Below are 27444 nucleotides of genomic sequence, written 5' to 3'. Positions count from 1 at the left end.
ACGCGGCCAATTTTTGAATCGCAGTTCGGGCGACGCCACTGTCGTGCGAGACAACTGTTCTAACCATGCGTGGGTTACCCATACATCGGAACATTCTTTTACACCCATAGTTGACCTGATTACGATTATGGCTGTGGGCAATTCCCTTTGAATCGATAATAGCACGTACCATCTCGCCCCATTATTCTTTTCTGAATCCCTCACACTACATCATGTTTACTAATGTGAGAGCGTTAGTTCCATGGGCATAATTAGTAAAAAATCGTGCGTCTCCGTGGCCCAGAGATCGCCAATAAAATGGCCGCCGGATGGCTCACAAGATGTCCGACAGCCCAGAAGAGTAAATAACAGGTAAAAGAATGCTCGGATGGATGCCAAATTTCACAAGGAAGTCCCTGTTAACACCATGAACAAATTAAATGTGAAAAAAAAACCATAATTTGCTGAAATACGGAATAAGCAGAGGGAAAAAATTAATAGTGATATTCGAGCAGTGCCTGCCGGAGAAAATAAAATCACGGACCATCTCCACTAACGTGAAACCTGGGGAGGAGCGAAGCATGCAGTGCATAAGTGTATTCGAAGATTGTAAGCCTCTTTCTTGCCACACGGCGAGCGCTGATTGGGCGCTGAAGAAGCGCCGTTCGCGCGCTTGCTTCGGCAGTGGCGCCCTCTTTTGCGTTCAACCGGATTTAAGCAATTAAATGATAGACAGACTGGCCGTAAGTTGTCTTCGTGTCACACGCTGCAGCAAGCTAAGAAGTATGCTAAGAAGTAGCGCGAGGCGTTGGAAAACGTGTGTCCCGGTGGGTTCTTTTAGTACCCGTTATGTCTAGCTAGCGCGAAGCGTTGGAAAACGAGTGGCCCGGTGTTTTAGTGTCGTGACTACATGAGAATACGACGACATGAGACGACGACGACATGGGGCGCCGTCAGCCTAAGTCCCTCAGGTGCTCCGCCCCTAAAATGGGTAGAGGTTGGAGGGTGCGCAGGCGTGCTGGGAGGGAGTATAAGTATTGGGGCAGGGCAGGGTGGCAAGGAGGGTGGATGGTGCGGAGGTTTGATAGAAACAACGCACCTAGATAAAGTTGAAAGGAGGGGGTAATAGAGGCAGAGGTGAGGGATGGTAGATGAAGTTGGGCAACTCAAATCTGTCGTACAGCTAGAATCGCCGGCTCTACCCATGGCTAGAATCACAGAGAATGACCACCGCAAGACAACCGTGCATCGGGATCTCACCGTGGGATACGTGCGCACGCGCAATAACTCTCGTGGGGTAGCATTTCTTGATACCCACACTTGACCGCTACCACTTGAGCCCGGGAGGTACGGTGACTACCTCCAGCGGTCAAGTGGGGATAACGTCATCCATTATATACCCTCCTCTTTCAATACGCTCTTGATCGCATTTGCCTAGGTAATCATTCCCCAGAGGGGGATTCTTCGTTTGTTTTTTATTTGCATCACAATCCAGTCTCTACCAAGAGCAACCGTTTCGGTGACTTCTACATACGTGAGGTTGCCTGTGGAAACAAATACCGCGGTCTCCACGAAGTTTAAGTGGGAATAAATAAACACCGGCGCTTTTTTTTTTTTTGGAAGTACTAACGCAGTTTCATATGGAACAGCACTGGGCCGGCTGTTTGATGCGAATGAAGGACGCGAACTTGGAACACGTTGAGGGCGACGTCCGGTAAAAGCTTGAAGGAAGTTTCAGCCATGTTTTGTCCTTTGGGCAACAGCACCAACGTTGTAGTGGTGTAGTTGAGTTGGACGAATGAGCACACAACAGCAAAACAAGTTAAAAATAAGCAGCGCAGGACAAAAACACACAAGAAGGAGAGTACGAACAGAAACAGCGCTGACTCACAACTAAATTTTCCTAGCTGAACGCAGTGCCTTTGTACGTCACGCATGTAGCCGTAAACAGAACAGCAGCTACGGGCGATTACAAACAATATGTACAACGGTACAACAGGGTTGCCTGTCAAGGACAAAGCAGATTGCTGCACAGGGGACCATGACTCACGTAAGCACTCTTTCGCACTAAAGATAAGAGCCTTCTACAATGTAAGTGCAAAAAAAAGTCACGAGAAAGTAACACGGGCAGCCAAAAAACTAGTCAGGCGAGTTAAGCTCCAAGGAATGCACTCCTTTTTTTTGAAAGGGGAAGTAGGGTCCTGCTTGCACCATCGTCGCCAAGTCTATGGATTCTCACTGCTTCTGCGATTTCACAAACCATTTGTTCGCCATGCCCACCAACAAACGAACACTTCCCAAAAAATGGTGTGCAGCTGCAATCACGGCACTGTATAGCTAGGTGGCTGCACACTGACTTCGACAATTTTTGCTGGTTCTCCCTGAGGCCGTCTGCCTAACGCAGTGTTTGCCCTATGACAGCGGTGTGGAGTACACCACTCCATGTGCGCACTGCACAAACGGGTGGCGATGTTTTGTTTCGTTGGGCGTTCACTGCTCTGCATAGCCTAGAAAGTCTATCTGGGGCTGAAGAGACCAGCGTGACATCGCAGCGCTGCGCAATCTTTTTCAGACTAAGAGGCAGCCGATGCATATTTTCTTTGAAGGGTGCCTGTTCCCTAGCTTTTTCGGCATCGTTTTCACCTCGGAGCATACACTCCGGCACGTATGACAGCACGGGCAAGGAATACCCTGCCAAAGCCAAGTGCTGTGTTTGCTTTTTGATACTTGAAGCAATGCAGTGAAAGCGCACGTCTTGCGCAAAGCGTTTGCTAACGCAAGCTCTCACCTGTGCCCTCTTGCGCTTGGAGTGCGCTGAGTCATACGGCAGCAACAGATTTGCAAAGCGTGGTTCCTATGTTTTGTCCTTGACCGGAAACCCTTTGGCGTGCTGTTTTACACATTGTTCGTAACATCCGTAGCTGCAGGTCTCTCTTTTTTCCCTTTCGGCAAGATACGCGACATAAAAAGGCACTGCGTTCAATTGATTTTTTTTTTCGAGACAGTGCTTCGTTTTCTCGTATTCCCCTTCTTGTGTTTCGTTGTTCTGTGCTGTTTATTTTTATAATTGATGTACCAACTCGCCCAATCTTCCATTTCAGCGAAACAAGGTGCACGCTTTAACAGAAAAAAAATTGAGCTCTCCAGGAAAAGTTCCCGGCAGTAAACGCTGACACAAAATGCAAACCCTACTATAGGATTTCCCGCCGCGGTGGCTCAGTGGCTAAGGCGTTGTGCTGCTGAGCAAAAGGACGCGGATTTGATTCCCGGCCGCGGCGGCCGCTTTTCTGATGGAGGCGAAAAGCAAACACGTTCGTGTGTACGAGATTTCGGCGCACGTTAAAGATCCCTAGGTGGTCAAAATTAATCCGAAGCCTTCCACTACGGCGCGCCTCATCACCTGCGTTGCGTCGGCGCGTTAAACCCTACAATCAACAATCAACCTGCTATAGGATTAAAGCAACGATGACGCTTTTGCTTCGAGCTCACAGGGGCGCCGAGTTGAAGCACCATCACAGCGCATTGCAACAGAAGTAGCTTTGCTCAAAGACAAAACACTGTTAGTATTTCGAAGGATTTTTAGGTACCTTTATCACGGCTCGGCATGCTGGAGGAAGATATTAAATATACAGTGCACAATAACGTCAAACACTGACCGTAGTTGAATGATAAGCAGTGGTCGTAAGGTCCACCACTCCCTCGTAGTAATGTTATCCTTCTAACTACCTCAGACGAAAGTCTACAGCCGCAATACGCTAGGCCCCGCGAGCAGTATTTTGCAATAGAAATCAAAGTGTCTTCGTTCATGCTCTGATTTATGACGTGAATTTTGGGTAATTGCATCGCCATCATTCGCGCCTTCATTTAGCTAAAGAAATTAGCCCGGACTCTTAAGGAGCATAGATGATCTCTCATTTTTTATGAGGATCCTTTTTTCCAGTGTTTTCAATGACCTCAACATCACCTACCGCTGCCTGTCTCTCGCTTTGATCTATTATCCCCATAATCTTGTCGAGCTGAAGGGAACATGGCTGTAATGTTTTTGCGGTTTTCTTACTTCTTGTTTTTCTCATTTTCTTTTCGTATTTTCTTATTTTCTTATTTTCTACTTTTCTTATTTTTTCAGCTCCAATGTATACAAGCTGCGGCCCACGCACTTTTGTAGCAAAACTATTTTGGCCGCGACATTTCTGTAGTTTCCTGCCCAGCTCTAAATCTTTGTATTCCTCTCTTCTGTTCTGAGGATCTTCCGCGCAGTCAGGAGGAAGGGCCAAACATGACGAGCATTCTCTACACCCACCGGCTTCCAGAAAGCGTCTGCGTTGCCCTTGATGAGGCTTTGAATCGGTGGTCCAGGTATCCCAGTGTCTTTGAAAGTGTCGAAGCATTTGCGGCGCTCCCTGCATCATGAAGACCGAATTGAGTTGCACAGTTATTTTTATCTCTGTGTCCGCTACTTCTAAGAGGCAACGCACGCGCCCACATGACAGACACTAAACAGCACAGTCCCCCCCCCCCCCCCCCCCCCCGAAAAAAAAAACGCCAGGACGGCTGCCTCACTGTATACGCCTTGACCGCTGCCTGTAGGGGCGAAGGCCCCTAATTTTAAGGACCTTAGTACGGGCGCCACTCAAATCCCCCTAGCGGCCCGTTTCAAAAACAGCCGCGGGAGTCTCTTGCCAGCTCCCCATTGTCGCCGTTACTTTTGCGGCACATGCACGACTGAGATTTACCGTTTGTATGCGTTGGAAATACATATTTATGTGAAGCAGTCACCTTGTTTGCAAATGTAATGTGTTTACTCGAGTGTGAATGTTCCTGACGCGGTCGTAGTGTGGTACATTCGGTCTGTATAAGCGTCAGGTGTGTGTCACAGACCAGCGTAGCGAAACCGGCATGTTGCATGGAGCTGATTCTAATTCCACTGCTCTGAAATTCACTAACAGCGCGTTTTTCAGCGTTTCAGCAGATGGTCAGATGGCTATACACTACGATGTAAATCCGTTTTGTGTATGTGTTCTTACAGAATTTAGAGGAGCACTCTAACCTGACAGCGCGCCAGTTACACTTGCCAGTATCGTACCTCAGATATTGATCACTACCCCGGACAAGCCAATGTGGCATAAATTTCACGGAAGTACGATGTATAATCCAAAATTATAGTCGTGAATCAGCAGACGACGAAAATTTAATGCTGGGTCGTCTTGTCGTGAAGTGAGCGCTGCTACGTATTCAAAGGTATGTTACGTATTCATTAGTTGCGACAGGCGTGGCTAAGTCTCCCCCCCCCCCCCCTCATGTCTTGGGAAATAGAATGCATTTCGCATCTAGTTGGTCTGGTGAGCCCTACCAGATGAACGTATTCAGCATTTCTGAAGCTGCACTGGGTTTTTTCATTCCCGTACCAGCTACTTTGTTTCTTGCAGACCATTTATTTTTCCGTGGTTTGATCCACTTTCCTCGGTTCTGCTATAAGGCGTGAGTGGACACATGTTAATTTAACGACGCACAGTTTGGAATATACTTAACATTTTCGTGTGGCTTAAATTCATATAAATGGCACAAGCAGGAATTGGGGGATCACATCCTCGAAATATATTTTTCTCCGACGTGCATATTCGAAACAAAGCCGCATTTGTTGTCCGCGCTGCAATACGAAACACACCTCTCACTGTGCCAGTATCAGGTCTAACCGGAGCGACAAAATAATTCATTTGTGTTGACGTGTTCGGAGGTGGCAGTGGTGATATGCTGCTGCTGTCGCCGACGCCCGTAAGAGCGGCCATAAAGCGCCCAGAACCGCGCCCCCGGATAGCTCTTGTTGGCGTTCGAGCACTCTACCAAGACACAGCGGTTTTTTTTTTTTTTTTTCAAGTGCCCTAAACGACTGTTTGCTTTCAAACTGACTGGTGATGTATGGTAATGTCTTATGGTGATGTCTGAGACATCACCATAACACGTTGTTGAGGGCGCCGATAGACAAAAAGAAGCGAAAAAGAACCAAAAACACTGCATTAGCCCCTATCAGCCGCGCAGCGCTGCTCCCGTAGACGCCTCGGAGAAGTGGCGGCAGGCGTCGCAGCGATCGCGAAGCTCTAGGCGTATACAACGAACTCATAATGACTACATAATGACGAAATCACTTAATGACCTATTGAGCGCAAAAGCGGGCGTCCGGTGTCTGTATCCGCGTACGGCTCCTCAAATGACCGATGGTGCGAAGAGAATGAAAGTAAAGAAATTGAGAATAGAGAAAAGAAAACTGGGTAAATTGTGGTCTGGCACAGTCTTCCGGAATGCGAGCCAAGCCCCCATCCCGCACAACAGTTGGACACGATGACTGCCTCTTACAATAACAATGTCGCTCATTCTTCTTCCCTCCACCAGCGCGTATTATCCTGGTAACTATAGCAACGGTACTAGTTATGCAGTCATCTCCGCAATAGAGCCGCGACCGTTGCGCACTAGGATGGACGTTTAGGAGTGCGCTGGAATAGAATTATACAGCGAAGCTGTATATGCCTAATCTACCGAGTTCTCGCGCCCGTGTGGAACCCGTGGTGCCAAAAGTGCTGCAGTGGAACGTCCACTCGCTACGACCACGTCGTGCGGAACTGAGTGCGTTTCTGCTGTAGCACGAGCCCCATGTCGTGGCTCTAAAGGAAAGCTATGTGCCAGTGGGAAGGGACGGCTCGGGGGAGATTCACCCGCCGGGCTGCACCGGCTATTACACGCCCACGGCGTGTGACAGTGCCCAGTGTTCGGTGGTGGTGTGTGGCGACCCGTGCCACCACTCCCCCCCCCCCCCCCCCCCCCCCCCCCCGCCCCAGCAACCTCGCCTGCTTCCCTGTTTATGCGGAACGGCGTGCAGCACGCAGAGCTGGAGAGCTGGATACCAGTGTGGTGAAGACAGGGGTGCAGGAGTGCGCGGCAGTGACGTTGCGGCTCAGTGCGGGGGGTGCAGACATTACAGTGTGCAGTATGTACGTGCGCCTCGGTCAGCCCTGGACATACGCCTCCCGGATCGGCTGGTGTCCCTGCGCGCAGCCCACTAAGTCTTGAGAGGCGACTTCAACGCACACCACACTGCGTGGTGAGATGGCCGAACTGACGATCGCGGAGAGCATCTTTGGGACGCCATGCTGCGCCTCAACCTGTCCGCGCTGAACACCGGCGAGAGCACTTTCCGGCGTGGCACCTGCACCGCCACCGCCATTGATCTCAGCCTGGTGTCAGCCGGGGTTGAGGCCACCTGGAGGAGGAAGCTCAGCACGTGGGGCTACGACCACTGCCCGCTACACATCGCACCACCCGACAGGACAGCCAAGCGAGCCGCACTTCATCATGTCACCCAATAAGATTGGTTCTGGCGCTGCCTTGCCGAGCAGGAGCTGCGGGAGGGAGCCAAGCGGTATCCGGGGTCAGGTTTGCTGCGCCAGGCGAGCCACACAGAGCTACACTGTAGCCGACTGGGCTACCACGCCGGACCTGCCGCAGCTGCTGCAGCTGCGGGAGATGCGCAAACAGGCGGGGAGGAAGGCCCAGCGCTCGGGGGAGCAAGCGGACTAGACGGCGTACCGGCCTGTCGACGCGGCCTGCCGCCGACACGCCAATGGCCTGACCGGCAGCGCTGGGCCGAGCTGTGCGTCTGCTCTGACGCCGACCCACGCTGCCGCCGCATCCGGGGCATCTTCCACTCCATCTTGACGCCCCAGAGAAACCGCAATCCGCTGGTTGCCATGGCCATCCGCAAGCAGGCCAGCTTTGCGGAGCCAGCAGGCCAGCTTTGCCAGAGCTCATCGCGGCACACTTCCTGCCACCACACCAGGCAGAACCACGGCCTGCTGTTACTGTTGCTGGGACGGGGGAAGGGCATCCCTCACATCAACAACGCCCCCATCAGGGATGGTGAGCTCTGCAGTGCCCTCCGCTGCTGCAAGCACAAGTCGGCGCCAGGGGCGAACAGTCTCACCTACCAAATGATGCGAAATCTGGATAAGGTTGGGTTCAGCCGGCTCCTTGTTGCCTACTACCGAATATGGGTGGGACACGGGCCGGCTTCCGAATGAGTGGCTGCTCGCCATCTTGCGGTCCATCCCAAAGCCAGGCAAGGGCCGCGTGGCAGTCACAGCGTACCGACCGGTGGCCCTCACATCTTGCGGCTGCAAGCTGCTTGAACTGGTGGCGCTGCGGCGGATGGAGGCCATTGCAGCGTAGGAAGAGGCCTTCCCCGAGCAGCTGGCGGGCTTCCAGGGGCACCAAGCAGCCACTGACTCCATTGCCGACGGTGTGGCGGCCCTCTAACACGCCAGGGCCTCCAAGCAGGTGGCGGCACTGGTGCTGCTGGACATGAAGGGCTCCTTGGACAAGCTGCAGCGCCACGCTATCACTGCAGCCATGGAGGAGGCTGGAATTGCGGGCAAGCTGCGGGGTTCGTCGAGGCGTTCCTGACGAGCAGCACGGCACAAGTGCAGGTGGGGAACTCCATGTCGGCTCCCCGGCCGGTGGACGTGGGCACCCCGCGGGGCTCCGTCGTAAGACCTTTCCACTTCAACCTGCAGATGGCAGCCCTGCCAGGGTGCCTGCCGAGAGGAGGGGGCCACCGGGTGTACATTTCTATGTACGTCGACGACATCGCCCTGTGGTTTCTGTGGCCCAAGGGTGAAGGAAGAACCATCGTGCGGCAGCTGCAGGCGGCCATGGACACCCTCCGGGCCAAGCTCACGGGCGTCGACCTGCTGCTGTCGGTGAGAAAGACCGACGCCATGCTGGTGCATCCGGACACCGTCGCCCGTGGATGGACCCGGCGTCTGACCATCGATGGCGAGGAGCTCCAGTGGAGGGTACGCTACCTGGGTCTGAACTTCCGACAGGTAGCCAGTTAGCTCCAAGCCAGGGCACAGATGGACACCAAGGCCGCGCGGAAAATGGCCCCCCAGGGACGCGGCTGCTCGCAGCGAACATCCCAGCGGCTGCACAATGCTTCGGCCGTGGGGTTGCTCGTGTACGCGCTGCGGCTGGTCACCTTGCGCAAGCCAAGCTGGCGGCAGCTGGAGGTCGACCACCGCAAGGCCGTGCGCGCCTGCCTGGGCGTGCCTCGAGAGTCTCAGTGTGAAACTGTGGAATCAAAAGCAACTGTCAGAGTGCTAAAGAGCATGCAAGCCCAAATCCTTCGGGTCGGCATTGGCGTTCGAAAGACAGCCTCTACCATCGGAACGCTGACAGAATGCAGGCAGCTCTTACCACACGCTTTAAGCACGCAGGAATTGCTTCGTGCGCATCTGCGGATTGTGGCAATAAAGCGGGGCCATCCTTTAGCGACAAGCTGGGCCAAAGAAGTGCGTGAATTTCTGCCGAAGATCTATCACGAGCCTGCTCCTCCTGAGCACCCGCCCAGAATGTTCCTGTCCATACCAGTCACAACTACTGCGCCCGGCATCACGAGGAAGGAGCATGTTCCGGCTCCCGCACTAAAGTTATTCGCTCTGTACTACATTTCGCAAATATACAAAGGCCACACTCACGTGTACACTGATGGGTTGGTGTCACCAACATCATCCACTATCGGGGTGTCGATACCGTCATAACGCACGACCATCAGTACCATGCTCAGTCACAAAACGTCAACTACGGCTACCGAACTTGCACCTCTGAGGGTGCGTTCGCTCATATCATCAAGCAGCCTGCACGAGAGTGGGCTGTCTTCACAGACTCAAGGGTTTTTCACAAGACCAGCTTGTGTCTGAAATACACCCTCTACATCTCCAAGCTCTACAAGCGCACCATCAAATAGCAGAATTCAGTGGATTCCAGCCCATTGTGGAATAACTGGCCATGTGAAAACTGACATTGCTGCATCCGTTGCGCATAACCACCGAGCATCGGCAATATCCATACCATTGTTCAGGGAAAATGCACCGGTCCTTGCCTCTAGCGTGGCATGGAACATGCAGTGTGCTACCTGGGATGACGTATCACGTCATTACGCGCTGCTAGCTTCCATCGATCCAAACTGCATATTCAAAATGCCACCAGCACTCTCCAAGCGGGTAGAGGCAATTCTATAACGCATGCGGTTGAATGTCGCATACACGCGCAACTTCCTCTTCAGGACGAAACAAGCGACTTCGCAACTCTGCCCACACTGTGATACGCGAGAAACCCTTCAGTACCTGCTCTGTGAATGCGCTCGATGTCCCTCGCAGTGTCTTTGGGACTACCGCTTTGCGTGGACATTCTGCTCAAGGATGTTTTAGGACCGTGGGAATGTCCTAAGCGTGTTTACGTACTACAAAAGCTCCGGTAGAGTACCTGCAACACACAGGTCTAGACCAGTCCCTGTAAGTAGCTCAGCGTTTCTGTGTGCATCAAGTTCTTGAACATCATCACCATTATCTTCATCACGTCATCCACTGGCGTAGAAAGTTAGGCATTTTAGCCCGGCTAACATCGCCGGGCTTCATTAAAGATCGTTCTCTCTCTCTCTCTATTAAGGCTCTCGTATGAGAAACGCGAACATTATCGGTCATAACCATCCACCCACAATACGTCCACTCAAACAGATAGGCGTTTTAAGTGCAATGCACTTCTTAAGCGACCCTGAACCTGCGTCCACCGGCGATGTCCGCGCACGTGGAGATGGGCGCGCGCAGCCTGGCCGCTGACATGGCACATACCCACGTGGGGGATTGGCCAAGAATCGGGCGTGAGAAGGGCTAATGCACCTGCTTAAAGGAGTACTGACACGAAATTTCAAAGCTGAGATCCGCTCTAGCAATCAAGTACAACGACAACACAAATAGGTGTCGGTGAATAAATGCATCTTTCTTTCTTTGTAGTTGTGTGTGTGTGTGTGATCTCTCTTTCGCGAACATTACCGAACCGCGCAAATTCAACTCGTGCATTCGCACTTTCACATTATTCCCCTCGGGGAAATGCGGGGAATTTTTCATTTCATGTGATGTGTTCTAAGCTCTGATAACCATCCGCATGGTGACATGCAGCTTACACTGGAATGGATGCTGTGAGATACCTTCCCGGACTTTTTTTTCTTGAATCCCATGTTCCAGAAGTCATCGAGCACTACCAGCGCCTGACTTCGCTGTTCAAGTAGCATCTCGGGCAACACAATTATTCCAGTGGCCATACGACACCAACGTAGGGGCACAAACTATTTCACAGTGTTGGCTCTAATGGGCACAATGTTGGCTATTCATATATCCACCCTAATATCACAATAAATTAGGCTTGCCTCTAATGAGGGATCCGCAGCAAATACCCGTATGTTGCAATGATAGTAGCAGACAAAGTTTCCAGCGAGGGAAAATATTACGATGTTTGGTGGTAATCATAATGACAATTCATGACATGGTACTAGAGAAGGCAGTCGTTTCAAGCAAGCCAACACTGAACAACCACAATGCGCTCCCATTTCACATGCACCTTTTCATTCCGAACTCAGAAGGATGTAATCGATGACGGACTAACAACGTCCCCGTACTAGGGTATTGGAGTGTAACTGCTGCAGGCTTACTAACTACTAAACCAGAAAAAAAATTCAGAAAAAAAAAACTTAAGCCTGCTTACGTGCCTTAAACGCGAAAACATCGTGGCTTGTTCTGACGACACTTAGCAAAGACTTCTTCACTGCTACATCGTTAGTGCGTCCTTGTGCGCTTTCGTCTCTTCCTCTCAGTTCCAGCGAATTACGGCGGCAGGCAGACAGGCGACACTTCACGGCGCAGCTTCTCCACAATCTGTTTTGGCTACCAAAGTGCCGTAACATTCATCTGACCCCTTTTATTCGCCTCACACTATTTTTTGTCAAGCGGTACGCACTAAGCTGACTCTTGTTCCACTGCTGGCAAACGCGCTGAGTAGAGTGGTATTATAGCTATCTGCTCGTCCTATGGAGACCGGGGTTCAATGACCATACGAACTGAAATGTTTTTTTTTTTATTTACTCTTTATAGCGGAGGCCATTTTCTGTATCGGACGACAAAATAACAGCAACAATCATAACGCCGGTTTTCTCACCAAGTGGTACTTAAAGCATTCGTCTTGAAAAGCAGCGACGTAAAGAGTCGCCTCTTTTTTTTTTTTTTTTTTTAATTCAAACCAACGGCTGCTAGACTGCCTGCGCGAAAAGGCTCATTTCGGCGACGCCGAGCTAGATCGCCGTTATGTTTAGGGGCTCACCTGACCACCCAACGACCGAAGGCGTAGAATCCGCATGTGAGCAGTAACACGACCCAGGCGCAGCAGCCTGCGTCCAGGATAGCGTCCATCGCGTGCGGTGGTCCGGCGCCTCTGCCCGACGTGATGCGGACGACCTTTTCAGAATGCTTCTGCTGTGTTGCAAAACGGCGCGCTCTGTCGAAACCGGCTGCACCGCCGCGAACCCGCCCCGTCGCACGGCCTTGACAGTGAAGTTGTTTTGACTCTTACTTTCACAGAGGAGCTGCACGGGGCTCACTGCTCGGCTTTTCCTCGTGCCGTGGTATAACCGCAGAAGAGGCTATGCGGCAAAGCCAACTTTCTCCCAAATCGAAAAACGGGCAAGAAGACAGAAACGAATAAAATGAGGGGGGAGGGGGAATTGAAAATTTAGAGATGTACAGGGCAGAGAAATTTGACAGAAGAAAGGAAAATTGCTACGATAACTCTACGGGTAGTGTCCTGCTTGTTTAGAGCTGTACAGGTTGCTTGAGAACGAGGAACTTTGCGCGGAAGCATACCCAAAATGATGGGGCGTGTGTGGTCTGCAGAAAGGGCGCTGAAACGAGTCGGCAAATTTTGTTCGGAAATTACTGAATTCATAAAAATCCGTATGAAGGAAGTATTCACCTTCCCGGCACACTAGCGCTTAAAAACAATGCAGAGAAAGTGAACTACAAGACTGCAAAGGTGACTAATATTGGGATTGCAGGTTGAACAAAAGTACAGTGCGGGATATTGCGTGGCAAAGCTAGCACCTGTTACAGACGAAATTCGACCTGAGCCTGCACCAATAGCAGCGCTAACATAAAGTTCATCGTGCCACATGAATACATTAGCTTCTTTGATGAAATGACACACATCATCACCTGATACAAAAAAGATCGATCAATAAACATACATTAGCTCTTTTTCGGGAAATGACACACATCACCACCCTAATAAATACAAGATCGATCTATCAATCGATCACTCAACCAATTAATCAATATATGTAGGCCTCGGTCTAATTTAAATGTCTTGGGAATGATCACACAGCAATTGGCAGCTAAAACAATTCAATCGTTAGACCGAGTTTCATTCAATGGTTATTCAGTTCACCATGCCGTCGTAAACGATCCGGAATTACCCGTCTGAAAACGGCTTTATGTCACGTTTTATGCGAACTATGCCGAAACCAATCATATGACATCGGACTGCTCAGACGAGTAGACGGCCGTGGGAAGTTTAATCTCAGCAAGTGTCATGGGCAACGATCAGACGCAGTTTTGATACAATTAACATGAAGCCGCCGCCCCTAAACCGTTTTAACCACACCACAAAGCCGACCTAAGATAGAAAATGCGCGTGTTTTTCTGCTAAGCTAAAACTGCAGTCACTTTTAGTTTCATTCAGAACAATAATAAATCGCAAATTAAAAACAATCGTTCTGTTTCACGCACTCGTTGGAACTGCGTTTCAGTCATTATGCTCGTAAATAAAGTATTATGAAATAGTAATTGAAAGCACATTTGTCGTTCATTTCGCAATGTCATTTTAACTGGTATGTTAGCAGTTTCACCCTGATCAATACGTAAATGTACATAAGTGCATCCTACACTTAGGGGCCGCAGCAAGCTCCGCTTCAACGACTCACCCTGAAAAGGATTCTCTTTTTTTTTTTAATATCCGCACCATGACTCAAATGCCTTCGACCTGTAAGGAGCAGTTAACTGGCGTTGAACCCACTTGTGCTACCTGTGGCACCAAAACTACCAGAACATAGAATTCTTTTCAAGAATTCTTTCAGTATTGGCCGAACGGCTGAATCGGTGAACAGACAGAGAGAACAAATTTTTTTGCCTTTGAGTAGCCCCCGAAAAATTGATGCAGCTTGCACGAGTGGTGCAAGGCAGGAGAAACAGCGGAGCTGGGGGTCGACCTAGTTTCTTCCGGTTTGGTAAGTTCTGCTAGGTTTTGCTAGGCTGTGCTAAGTTATCTTAGGTTTTGCGATGTTCTTGCTAGGCGAGGCAAAGTGTTGAGCGGTGGCGCCAAGTTTAGCCGGATTTTACAAGACCGTTTCGGTCGGTCCCCCACACTGACCGCGGATCCGAGGGGGGAAGATGCTAGGTCGATCCCCAGCTCCGCTGTTTCCCCAGCCTTGCACCACTATTGGCGGTGAGATCTTTGAGTGGCGCCCCCTGGCTCTGACGTCGGCTTAGGGATTCGCGCCGTTGTCGTCTGCTACACTCCGCTTGTGAGGGGCAACAGTGCCTGGGCTAGAAATCACCCGCTTCATTGCTGTAGTGCGCTAAAAAGCGTATTTCTAGCGACTTCAGTTATTTTGCCAGCTTCTGACTCATCTGAATAATTTGAAGCTGTATCCCCCACAAGTTTGCAACACACGAAGAGACAGAGAACAACTTTCTTCTGAGTATCGGTCAGAAGATTGTGTGTAACTCGTCCTTTCTTGCTTATACGCGAGGATCAGCGATCAGAGCTTCTCGATAAGTATTCAAAATGCTTAGGCTTCCCTGCAGTATTTTTGAGATGCTCCTATGAAGACTCAACAGTCTAATACTACGTACCAAGCAGCGGCCTCTACACGCTCATCGCACAGCAGGAAATAAAGCGGCTTTCTTCTGTTTCTTTCGTTGTTGTCTTGTATCGGATTAATGTTTCTTGCTTTTTTTTTTCTTCCAACGCATTAATTTTTCTGCGCCGTCACCAACTTCTTATTAGGAGGTTTCGGGATGTTTGGGAGCCTCGCAAAGGTCGTGTGGATATTTCCTTCATTTTGTATGGCATACATTCCCTTCTTCACAAATTGGCTTTCATTACGGCTGCGTGCAAGAAGGTGCATATCCGCAGCGTGCTTTGTTTATTCACATGCAAATAGAATGAGAAGGTTTGTGCTACGCCACCGCGATCGCGCCCTAAACAACGTGGTCCACAGTACTCGAAGGCGGCTTTTGTGCTCCGAATTTCTATCGTAATTATATCGTTATCATAACGAACTGACTCTCAACTCGAACAATGATGACATGATTACAGTGATGAAGGCATGATATACTCGCTAACTAACGTAATAAATAGTATACCTACGTATATTACCAGACTCGAAACCGAAGAAGTTATCCAAGTAGCTCTTTATTACTTTTCAACCCTTCCAGGCGCGAAGAACAAATCCTATTCTACTCGGGATGGCGTTCTATGATTTGAAGAAAATTACTTTTACTCTCTTGTCTTGGACTGAGGACCCGGCCCACTAACCAGATCGATTTAATTGTTAAACAGAGTTTTCCCCTCCTCCCCTTGCTCCGCCTCCTCCTCTTGAGTGCAGTTTTCCTATAACGCATATCCGAATATCGGGAAGACATGGCTGTGCAAAATGTTCCGAAATATCCCTCCAGGCCTTAACAAAATGTTACTATAAATTTAACGAAGACGTGACTCGTTTTGCTCAATAAACCTCCATACTGGTTAGATGCCTGGTATAGAATCAGCACGCGCGTATATACGCATTGGGTTATTTGGAACTCAACCTACAGTTTTTGCAGTCTATAGTGCATTTCGGCAAACTTTCATGCCTTGACAGCGTAAAGTGATGTGACAAAACGCGTTCGAGCGTTCGACAAGGTTGCAAAAACTGTTTTACCTTACATATGATTACCGGGAATCGGGATGCCTTCTGCCAAAGCCGACAGCCCTGAAGGCCTAGAATTTGTTTTGGTCTTCCATTTTCGCTGTTGTCGGTTATTAGCAGCTGACTGTTCGTTTTGCTCGAATGCTTACATGAGAAGCTGACGCCTAGCTCCGACTCTTCGCGCTCCGCACAGGACCGGCTTCGCAACGAATGGGGTGGCGCCGGCAATGTTTCTCCCGTAGCGGTATCCAAAACTATTGGCCTCGAGGACATACCATGGCGCCACCTACGAGTGACCTCACGTGTAGGACGCCGAATCGTGTTGTCGTCTGCTACAACACATTTCCCGTGCGTATGCGGAAGCGTGCTTTTTTGTTGTGGCCACCGTCTCACCCGCTCCTTGTGGATTTGATGCAAATTACCAAAAAAGTTGTCTGTAAACCAAATAATTCGGGCAAGCAATCAGCGACTCGCTTATTCCCGGCGACACCGCCGCGTTTAGGTAGTTGCGACCATCGCGACCCACAGCTCTTACATACGCAGCCAGCTAACGCCAAGGACTATGCAACTGATGCCGAGAGAAGTACGCTGTAAATTCATTATGAAATACTTGTGACGGGACATGTGTGTGCAAGCAAACACCTTGTAACAGCGACGGAAACGCGTCGCTCACTTATGATCTCACCGCGCGAACGGCTCGTATTGCCTGATAAATGAATGACGCGAGAACGGTGATCAGATTGCTTCGCCGCACATGCTTAAAAGTATTGTTATGGTTTGCAGTTTGGCTTAATCAGTGCCTATTTCCCCTACGATGTTTTTATAGTCATGCCCGGATTTGATTAACGATCACTGCCGTAGCCTGTACTCTGCAAGGCTGATGTTTACTTTTCGCGACTTGTCCTCGATGTATGAACGGTATGCACGCGAGTTTTTAACGCCTTCCAGCGGTTTCGGACAAGGCTATATTTAGTTTTCATTAGGTGCTCGGTGTGGTAATTTATAATTGCAGCGTGTTTTGTATGTTTACAGTAAGCCGGCATTTCTCAAGCATCAATTTCGAAACTCACGACTGCTCACAGAAGGCGAGGCTGCGTACGAGGCGAAACACGTCGTTAATGATTTCGGGTAATGGGGATATTTAGAATAGGAGAACCGAGCGTTGGGGCCCCCAAGAAGTTAGAGGAACCCAAACGCAACACGCGCGTGCGCGACGGGAGGGACTTCGCCAACAGCTCGCAGCCGGCGTCGGATGCACGTAATCGGATGTTGGGAACTTATGGCGTCGCAGCAGATATTTCATCGCCGCTATAGAGTTGCGAGTGACAGTTCCTAACAGAACGTTTCACCGCGCTGGAAACTCTGTAAGCGCGGTGATTTTCGTTCAAGCGATCGACGATCAAGATACCTGCACGGCCTCGACCGATTCTTGCGCGCAAGCATAGCCATCCTTCGGCCGTTCGCAGCACCGTGCGTGAACGTGCCGGCGCTTCCGGGACCGACCTCCGCGGCCGTTCGGCGTAAGTCGCGGCAGATATTTGAGCATCGCTTTGAAAACCACAGCTGATGACACTACCTATCAGAATTTTTCATCACACTAACATCCACTTTCACCAATCTGGAACTTCTTTTCCACGACTTGTGTGATTTTAAAAAGTGGCGACAAGTTGTTGCTGCCGCGACCTGCGTCGGTTCGAGCCGCACCGTCGGCTGTGCGGGCAGGCACGGCGGGTGCGTGTGCTTCTGCGAGCAGTTAACGCTTCACGATTTCCTGCTTTATACATTTCTTGCAAACAAGGGAAATCTAGAAACTGCACTCGGCGATCATCGTAGTCCACACTGTTGATCGGGGAAACAAACCGCTGCTTACGCTTCGGTCGCATGCGTAATACACCACCACTCTCATGGTGTTTGCATGTTTGCAGATAATCTACCACAGTTGATACGGTTATACAGTCACCATTAGGTCGAATTGCGCTTGACGCACTGAGAATTAACTTCAAACGAAGGAAATTAACACAAAAACACTTTTAGAACGCGCCTCCTAAGCGAAGTGTCACGGGCTGCAAGCCAACTACGCAGCAAGATAGGAACGGTGATCCTACAAGTGACGTCAAAACGATCGCAGCGCCGGCCTCTCCAGTGGTGGGCCTCGCGGCCAATACTTTAATTGACACTATGAGCTAGTGTATGCGATTTTAAGCCTATTATTATGATAAAAAGTTACCCACACGCCAATTCTGGTGCGGACAAGCATCAGACGTTGACCGAGCGCAAAGAAACAGCAGGGAGAGCGATCCTGAGTGAAGCAGACGACAAATGTGAGAATCCCTAAACTGACGTCACGGAGGCGCGCTTCGCAGCGCCGCCTGTGTTCGCGCTCACCGCCAATAGTGCAAGCAACGACATATTTTGCGTCGTACTATTTCAAGGAAGGATACCTCCTTTAAAATGGTATAGTAAGGGGAGCGCACACGTATATGCCCCTTGTGCTCACATTCGAGCAGCCGCGAAAGCCGGCTTCACTGTTGTAATACCAATTTGCGGTGGTGCACACTTTACAGGCGGCGCATTTTTTTCTTGGCATTTTTTTTGCTAACGCCACCTGACCAAGCTCAAGCTTAACAGGTCCCATGTTAAAACTGTCGTCTTTAAAAACTGACACGTGTGAACAATCTAAGTGATGCTCGTTCGAGGACAATAAGGAAGGCTGTTAAATTCGTCTTCGCTGTAGGTCACCGTTACCGAAGCATTCCACGAAGTCGCCATTTCAACTGTGGCTAAAGAAAAAACGACGCCGCAACATTGATAAAAAAAACAGGGGCACCTAGGCATTCTCGACTTCTGAATGCGAAAGCACTATAATGTCCAACTCAACACCGCTGAGTGCTACTTCGATTTTTTCTCGAAAGAGGACACCACCCCAAGCACAACCTTACACCTATCCTTTTTTTTTTCAATTAACTTTCTCTCTCTCTCTCTCTCTCTCTCTCTCTCTCTCTCTCTCTCTCTCTCTCTCTCTCTCTCTCTCTCTCTCTCTCTCTCTCTCTCTCTCTCTCTCTGTGCGTGTAATGTTTTGCTGCGGGTTGTTCTTAAGTTCCGCTATTGCACTGTGGGTGTTTTTGAGTCCCGCGATTGAATCGGTGCGTGTAACTTTTCAGAGGTTCTTTCTTTACATGTTGGCTGTATGCCGTAATCATTCGGACGAATCGCTCGGACTTCACTTGCACTTATTTTCAAGCAGTGCGTTCGGTAATCTTTATTGGGAGTCTCAAGCCGACGCTGTCTTGTTTGGAGGCCACATGGTCTTCTTCCTGAGACGGGTAGAGGTCAGCTGTGTGGTACGGTACGTACTCCTTCACAGAGCGTCCTGGCTCGCTGGATACTTTTGCCCAGCAGAATTCGATGCTCGTCGTCGCAGCCAATGCGCATGTCCAGGCGTTGCCTTGCAGCGCCTGCTCGTTGTCCGAGGACAGCCAAGCACGTCTCGAGTTCAGTGCGACGCTCACAACATGGAGCACGTCGTAGCCTGTTGCAGAAACCCGCAAATAAACTTTAACAGCTGATTCGTAACAGTGAATCTGTTGCCAGGCTTGGGTTCCGCATTGACTAGTGCACGGTTACTTTAAAGGGGCCATGCCGACAAAATACAAGTTTGTTTTATTCGAAATATTTGGTGTTTTATAGCGCTCCCAGCGCTTGTCCGGCACGAAACGATGCTTTAGTAACTGAGAAACTAAACAATTCAAGCCGTAATTTCGAATATCCCGCTGAATCGTGTGTTTCGTGACGGCGATGATGCATTCCGTGCAAGTACTGAAGCGAACGAAAGTATGCCGACTAGGGCGGCAGCTAACGGCGAAGTGCCTTATTTGCTGTCAGTCCATTTCATCTCGTTTCATTTATTACCACCTTAAAGGCCCGGGAGCATTATATAAGGGAGGGGGGGGGGGGGTGCTTTGAGCAACAGTCTTCCTAAATGGCGCCACCAAACTGCTCAGGACCGCTGTCCAACCTCGCTTTGTTTTTTCCTGGATTTTTACCTGGATAATGTTTGCTATGGCTGATAGTACTCATTTCGGGAAACAATAGGTATGCTGGAGAAACAGTCACAGAATACAATGCCGCTTATGCCAGTTGGCCAGTGTAAGCTCAACGCACCGGATGGCTGTTACGATTCTGCGCTCCGCAACCATGTTCGCGTGCCCTGCAAAGTTTTGCGAGTGCAAGCCTGTCTCGGAAAGATCACAACGTGCCGCAGTACGGCCAGCGCAAGGGCGCCTCACTGTCGGCGTGATTCAAACTTCGGCGGCGGCAAACGTGGCGTGCGGCGACTTGCCCGAAGGACGCGGACGCCGCAGCGGAGATATCCTCTCCCACCTCACTCGGACTCAGCGCGGGCCGCTACTACCGACCTTTCACGAACTCTGGAAAGCGCGTTGTGTGTCTGTATTAGGTTCGCGCCATGTGCGAAGGTAGGAGGAGCGTTGTTTGACCGTTAGCGCTTTGGGCATAAATACGTGTGGCTCCGAGCGCAGAACCGCATTCGTTCTGGAGCAACGAATCAATGTTGTCACTCTGCTCGAGCCCTGTACTGTAACCTCGCCCGTAACGGCATTGTTCCTGTATTGCTTCCGCTCATCTCTCGCCATGTTGTAAACCAGTTAAGTCTGCCTTCAGCTTCTTGTCGTCGTCACCAAAGCAGCAACTTTTGCTGGCGGCTCTTCAGCACGCTACCTCGCATGACGGAGGCTACGGAGCCCAGTTCGGGGACGCCTTCCCGTGCGCAACACTGTCTAGCTATAAGCTAACCAGCATAGTGCGCGCAATACGCAGTGGTGCTTCTATATTTACGTGTGCGTTCACAACTTTCATTGTTTACCCCGCCATTCTTACTGCTATAACACGAATATGCATTAAATTTAAGCGCAAATAGCTCGTTTTGCAATTTTACAACTCCTGTTTAATTTGCGTTGGATTTTGCCGGCCTCCTAATCGCACAGCTGCCCATAACACGTGATAGATTCTAATGTGGGAAATAAGCTAGTGGGTCCCATGGTCGTAGTCTTTTTTTCTAGTTATATGGCTTATCTGAGCGGAGTTCGCGTTAAATGAGGTGTCAGTGTTATTCTAACGAGGCAATCTTTCTAATGAACCAAACTTGCATGGCCCCGTAAAGTTCGTGCCAAGCAACGTGCAACTTTGTACGTCGAGCCGCGTGTACCGGCTGTTGACGTTTTCTTAGTCAAGGGCCACAACGCATTAACTCTTAGTCAACTATTAGTAAGCTTAAGTCAAGGAGTGATGTTCCTCTGGGACATTCTACAGCGAACACTAAAAAAGGACTTACCCATAACCCCACAAAAAATTTGGTTCTTTTCTGTGGAAAATTGCGCTGATGTTTCGTATGATAACTAGCCCGAAACAACTAGCCCAACTTTCCCTCCTTAATGTGTCGTATGATTTTATCGTGGTCGGTCTTCATACCGCATGGTAGGCTAGAATGGCAATGCGGAATGTGAACACCAGCGCCCGGCCTGTCAGACAAAACTTCATTGAACGTGTATGTGTGTGTGTGTGTGTGTGTGTGTGTGTGTGTGTGTGTGTGTGTGTGTGTGTGCGTGCGTGTGTGCGCGTGTGCGTGTGTGTGTGTGTGTGTGTGTGTGTGTGTGTGTGTGTGTGTGTGTGTGTGTGTGTGTGCGTGTGTGCGCGCGCTACGGTACCAAATGTTCATATTTCATGCTCATAGCAATTCATTTGAAAGAGGAGCCAACACAGTCTTGTCGATGGTTTTAAGCGCGGAGCACTTTATAGGCTCGCCTTGTCATAGTAGCTCGTTAACGGTCGATGTCAAGTGACTGCCGGAATCAGGCGGCGCAGCGAGATAGCGAACCCAGCTACAACCTCGTGTACCGTCGTCAAGGAGTCACGATGAGGCTTCGAAAACCACGCGGTTTAAATAGTCATAACCGTTCGAACCTCGTGCACCGCGCTGGCGCCTGTCATACATCTCGCCGTTGTTTAGCGCAAAGAAAACTGCAGGTACATTTCAGGCAAAATCTGTGTATATAACCGGCAGCCCCCGCGTTCATTTAGTTAGGAATGCTCGTTGGGTTAATTTTTATAATAGTAAGCGAAAAAAGCGGCCACGCAAGAAAAAATGGCGCGTTCGAAATGCCGCAGAAAGGCTCCAGCCGCGCAAGAAAAAAATTACGCTTTCGAAATGACGCAAAACAGCTCCAGCATACGAAATTAAAGTAAGCACAAGAGGAACACAACTCCCGCTGGCGCAGTTTGAGGCAGGGGGCGCGCGAGCACTGCGAAGGCGGGAAATTGGTATTGCATATTCATCAAGACAGGAGTGAGACAAAGCGGTGAAGAACGTGATGGGTGGCAGCACCCAGATGAAACTGGACTGCATATTCTTGCTGGAAATGAGGATTTCCAGCCACATTTCTAGCATAATTTTCCAGCGCCAGCTGTGAATATCAATTTTCCGCTGGAAACGTAACCTTCCCCGCGAGAAATATTGAATTCCAGCCAGAACACAATTTTTTTCTCTCGGGAAATTTGTGACCCGGCCGGAAAGATTTTCAGCTGGAGGTGGAATTTCTAATTCCGGATGGAAAAGATATTTCCAGCTCCAGCCGGAGGTTCTCCTGGAAATGAACCATTTGTATCACTTTGAGCTTTTAGAATGCATAACAACATAAAAAAGTGTGCTAATCGCTTTACAACGTAAGTAAAACACTTCAACAATAAGCTATCCCAAACTAAAAAGCAACAAACGTCTTCAAAATTGTTTTAATTATGAACGAACTACATTTTCATGCGCCTTCACCCGGCGCCATTTCACACCCTCAAAATGCTCAAAACGTGTTCGACCGCTCCCGTCGGCGTACGTATATATACAGAGGCCCGCACGTGGCTGTAGCGCGTCAGGCCTCTCAAGCTTGGACGTTCCCTGTCTTCCCTATAGGCGGCGTAAAAATCGACGCCCCATGTGACCAACCTAAAGCGCTGTTTTCGACCATCAAGCCCACCAGACGGCGCAGGCAAAATGTTACTTTTGGTATAGAATACAAAACATTCATTCCGTGACTCAAAGAGCCCACACAGTTCGCTTACAATGTGTTATTTAAAAATACTATTAACAAGTTCCGCATCAAACATCCGTTGAGCAAAAATGTACGCAACTTTTTACGAACAGCCGACTGGTGCACCACCTCGTTTCTGAATTCGCAACCACAAAGCCGCCAATTCAAATTGAAACCGCTGCAACGGCCGACCGTTTCAATGTGCGCGGAGCACTGGTTTCGTGACTGTTATTGCTGTTATGTGCTTTTGCGTCCATCAGTTGTTGAGAGGACTGGCAAAACACGGGAATTGAGTGCTTGTTGAGTGACAAATGTGGGAAATTCCGCATCGGAAGGCAGCTGTCGAGGGCAGAATATTCGATTCTTCCAACAGAAGGTGAGTGTTATGCACTCCGCTAGAAAGACGGTGCAAAGGAAACCGTTGTCGCCGTCAATACTTCATTTGTGCCCTTCGTTCGAAATCTTAGCGCAAGTGAACGAGTTGTTATGGCAAAAAAAAAATGTTGTCACGAAAGCGACGTACAATTGCAGCGATCGAAATGAAATGATGTCCTGGCCTCTGTAAACTTGCGGATGTCAATAAACGATTTGTTCTCACTTGCTGCTCACTGTGGTCTGTGCCAGTCGAGGCCATCTGGTCACCTGGCGTAACATCACTTCACTAGCGCGGCGCAAGTAAACACGCGACCAGCGTGCCAGCCGGAGCAGCCACGGCCGGACTCGACGCCCCTTTCGCGCGCGGGAGGAGGAGAGTCGAGTCCGGCCGTGGAGCAGCGAGCCGGCGGCCGCCGTGCGAGGGCAGCCATGTTATTAAGGAGCTCAAGCGGCCTGTGCAAAAAGCATCCGCCATGTTTACAGAGCCGTGTTTACAGCGCCATCAAGCGGGCGTACTGGGTAGTTCACGACGCCGCCACTACGCTTTTTCTGGCACTACAGGCAAAGCTAGACCTTTGCTTCTCTAAAATCCTCCCTGTTCTGTGAGCGCGTTTTACGTCTATTTTGAACTAAACTTTTGACAGTGTATTATATGCTTTTCTCTACAGCGGTTTTGCGCGCGCTCGGGCTGTTCGTTGAAGACGTTTACAGGATCGCTTTCGCGTTATTAGCGTCGCTTATAGATAACAAAGTGAAATACACAGAAAAAGATGTGGTGCAACAATGGACTGCATACCGTTCAACACTGATACTACCAAATATGGGTAAGTGCACATTCGTATTGATTTGCTCAAATTTATAAGCTTGTAGATTTCTTCAGTGTGGAAAGCGGAATCAAAATGCGTGCACGCTTATAGCCCTAACGCAGTCTTGATCATTGCAACAACTTAGCACCGTGTGTGGCGCTCTCGTAAAAACAGTGCATTAAGCCTCGCTAAAGTTTGTCAGGGCCATTGGTTATTATATTCCGGTGGCCTGTGCGCAGTTAGAGAGTAACTGTTGAAAGTCTTAGTGCGTTTCAGACGTCGGCGTCTCTTTCAGACACGGCGTAATTAATACATAAGCCGTGCGGCGCCGTCTACAATTGAAATACAGCAGACGGTCACATGTGATATTATGTTACAAGGTGAACCAATCTATAATAAATCGCTTTTTCTTCTGTTTTTTCTAGTATCTGTGAGGCAACGTCTACGTGGCCGAATGTGGTACACGAGGCTTGCAACCCAGAAGACTGCGGGTGGAAGGACCAAAAAGTGGCATCGAGAACTGTGGTAAGCACACAAAAAGATGAAAATGGTTTGATTGGCAGTTTTGCAAAGCTCACGAAATCCCTTGACATCGCTGTTTCTCATGATGCCTTATTTTTCATAGGCTACCTGAATCATTGGGAGGACCATTTACCCAAAGAAGGTGGAGATTCCGGCCCCTTCAAATGTTCTGCGTACACACGTGACAAGGCTGAAAATATGTAATATATGGCACGACAATACACTTTTAAATTTTTAATCTGGCCTATGTGTTACTGCTTCGGGGCACAAAATTGCCCACATAGAAAAGTTCTTTTATTCAGAAATGCTGATAGTGTTTTGATGTCTGCTACAAATGACTTCGAGTGAGAATGGTGTTCATAAAAATTAAATTTGGTATGTGTGCTACTGCAAAATTTGGCAAAAGAAGTGATTTCTGGCTTGAAATGGAGAAGAATTCAGCATGAAAAGTAATTTATCACTGGAGATTGGTGCACAACCCAGCAAGAAAACAATCAATTTCCAGCCAGAAAGTGTTGTAGAACCAGCAAGAATAAAGCAATAATTAGTTGGTAAGCTACACCATTCTGGCTGGAAATAGTAGTATTTCCAGAAAGAAAAAGGTGATTTTCAGTTAGAAGTGAGCATTTTGCCAACTGGGACTGGTGCAATTTCCAGCCAGTAGACGTGACATTTCTGGCTGGAGACAAGCCTGGAAATTTCGATTTCCATCCAGTGGTTCCGGCAGACATCTCATTCCTGTCCAGGCTGGAAACGATTTCAGGCTGGAAGACTGTTTCATAATACAGCAGTGAGCGTATAACGGCGCCATTATGGCGAATCACTGCTCTGCACTTCCGACAGCTTTCGCATTGAGTGGAACGGCTTTAATTTTTTCAAGTGTATTTCTCATCTAACGCAAAAAGTGACCGTCGGTGGCGGCGGCGCCGTTAACACAAATGGTACCAAAAATCACGTGACCTTAGTGGCGGGAACTGCGCAGTAAAGGAGCGCGAGGGCTCTGGAAACGTTGCTCGGCTATCGCATACGCTGATCGCTGCTCGGAGAAGCGGCTGTTTTCCTTTATTAAAATTCAGAGCCCTTCCACCCCGCGAAGAGGGATGGCCAGCAAAGCTGCGGTGCCCAGCCTCCACGTGAGGTTTGACTGGGTCGTAGTCCAAGGGGTGCGTGAAGCAAAACACGTTTGTTTATAATTCGCGATTGAGCATTGTGCCTGGTTATTAAGTGAAAGCCAGTCCTGTCCAGTCACTGCTCCTCGCGCATGCTCAGCACGCCTCTTCACGAGCCACGTGAAACGGCTATCAAGCGGCTCCGACGAAGCGTCAGACTTGGCTACTGCGCAATTGAGGCGCACACCTGGGCACGTGCCGGCGCCAGTGCGTCTGCCGCGGCTATGACGCAACACAATCCACTTTATCCAATCCAATCCACATCCAAGCCAAGCCAAGCCAAGCCAAGCCAAGCCAATCGAATCGAATCCAATCCAATGCCCCACCCTACTCTCGCGCTTGCGCAGAACGGCTGAGAAATATTCTCGGCACCCTAAAACGACCCTTCACGGCACACGCGAAACTGCTCAACCTCGGCCAGTGTAGCTTACGCTACAAAACACACAGGAATCGTGGGTAGAAATTTATTATAGCGCGGGTATGATAATCACAGCGCATGCTCTATGAAGGTCCTAGGACCTTTTTAATTTTGTATGATTTTTTCCATGCCCCCGGGGGTGTTGCGCGCAGTTTTACGATTCCGGGGATTTGATTGGGCTCCGCTCGCTAGCGATTCCTGTCTACATCGCTCTGGGACCGGAGACGATCTGCTGGATCCTAGCCATTTACAGCTTTGCTGTAATAGTACTGCGCGAGCGCCTAAGGAAGTTAATGATTGGTTAGTGACTGATAGCAATGATGAGAAAGGTGGGAATAAGGTGGATTAAGATGGATTAAGGTGTACTGAGATAAATTGAGATAAATTAAGGTTCATTAAAGGGGCACTGACACAAAAATTTTGCCTCTTGTTTTTTTTGTTGCGATAAGTAGCTAGTGACCTACTTATAACCTGTAGAAACCTCATTTGCTTCAGCGTGCGACGGTTGTTTAATTAGAGGCATTTTCAATGCGGCCAGTCGCAGTTTCGGTTTCAGCGAGTGCCGCGAAACGACGGATTTTGTGGATTTTGTGTGAACAAAGCTGACCACGTGACCGTCGGAGGGATATCACAGAGCAGAGCCGCCGTAGCACTGTCGAATCCGCATCGACGGCAGTTTCTGCGAATGCCCCCACGTACTGATCTCGTGAGGCGCTTAATTAAAAAGCGACCGTGGATGTGACGCAGGCGCTGCGAGTGCAAATGCTACCGCGGCTAAAGAACGACGCGCGACGCTCGAGACGGTGGGTGGCAGACGCGCGCTGGGAGCTGCCGGCCGGTCTGCCTACAGGTCCGCCTACAGATGTGTTCGGCTCAGCACTGCGGCGGATATTCGAGTGCAGCTCTCGTAAGCGGTGCAGATGACAATTTTTAATGCAATCCGCCATCGCATCATTAACTCCTTTCTCATGTAAGCCACCATGGTCGGGACTTGGGGACAATTTCGTGCAGCGGTAACAAGCTATCACTCGAGCTACCTGCGCCGGCCTGGGCCACTTCGCGGCCGTGGCCGCCGCCTGCACAGCGACCGTGCGGCTAGCTCAGTGAGCTTTTCGTGCCTCCGGCGCGTTTTCGCATCCAATGGTAATAAACAGTAATAGAAACAGAGTGCCTGGAATCGCTGTAGAACTTTGGTCGCGGCCAGCTGCCCGATTAGCTGACGAAATCACGGCGCCTC

The 27444-nt window shown here is 49.7% G+C and overlaps 1 protein-coding gene across 2 annotated transcripts in view; it reads right to left on the bottom strand.

The window, feature by feature from the left end:
* LOC144170250 (cytochrome P450 3A7-like) overlaps positions 1 to 12379 on the bottom strand; it is a 34976-nt gene extending 22597 nt beyond the window's left edge. The window contains exons 1-2 of one of the 2 annotated variants that reach the window (XM_077699921.1): positions 12178 to 12379; positions 4280 to 4379 (exon numbers count right to left, since the gene is read on the bottom strand). In XM_077699921.1, coding sequence (XP_077556047.1) covers positions 4280 to 4379; positions 12178 to 12266 — 189 coding nt within the window. In that variant the 5' untranslated portion in view covers positions 12267 to 12379. The remainder of the gene's footprint in view (positions 1 to 4279; positions 4380 to 12177) is intronic. The other variant, XM_077699920.1, reaches the window with a different exon arrangement.
* Between the last annotated feature and the right edge of the window lie 15065 nt (positions 12380 to 27444).

The sequence above is a fragment of the Haemaphysalis longicornis genome, unplaced genomic scaffold (assembly GCF_048455015.1).
Source record: "Haemaphysalis longicornis isolate Haplotype H1 unplaced genomic scaffold, Haemaphysalis longicornis Haplotype H1 scaffold_2, whole genome shotgun sequence".
Taxonomy (NCBI): domain Eukaryota; kingdom Metazoa; phylum Arthropoda; class Arachnida; order Ixodida; family Ixodidae; genus Haemaphysalis; species Haemaphysalis longicornis.
Note: the sequence above shows the minus strand (reverse complement) of the source record. Positions and strands in the feature narration are given on the sequence as shown.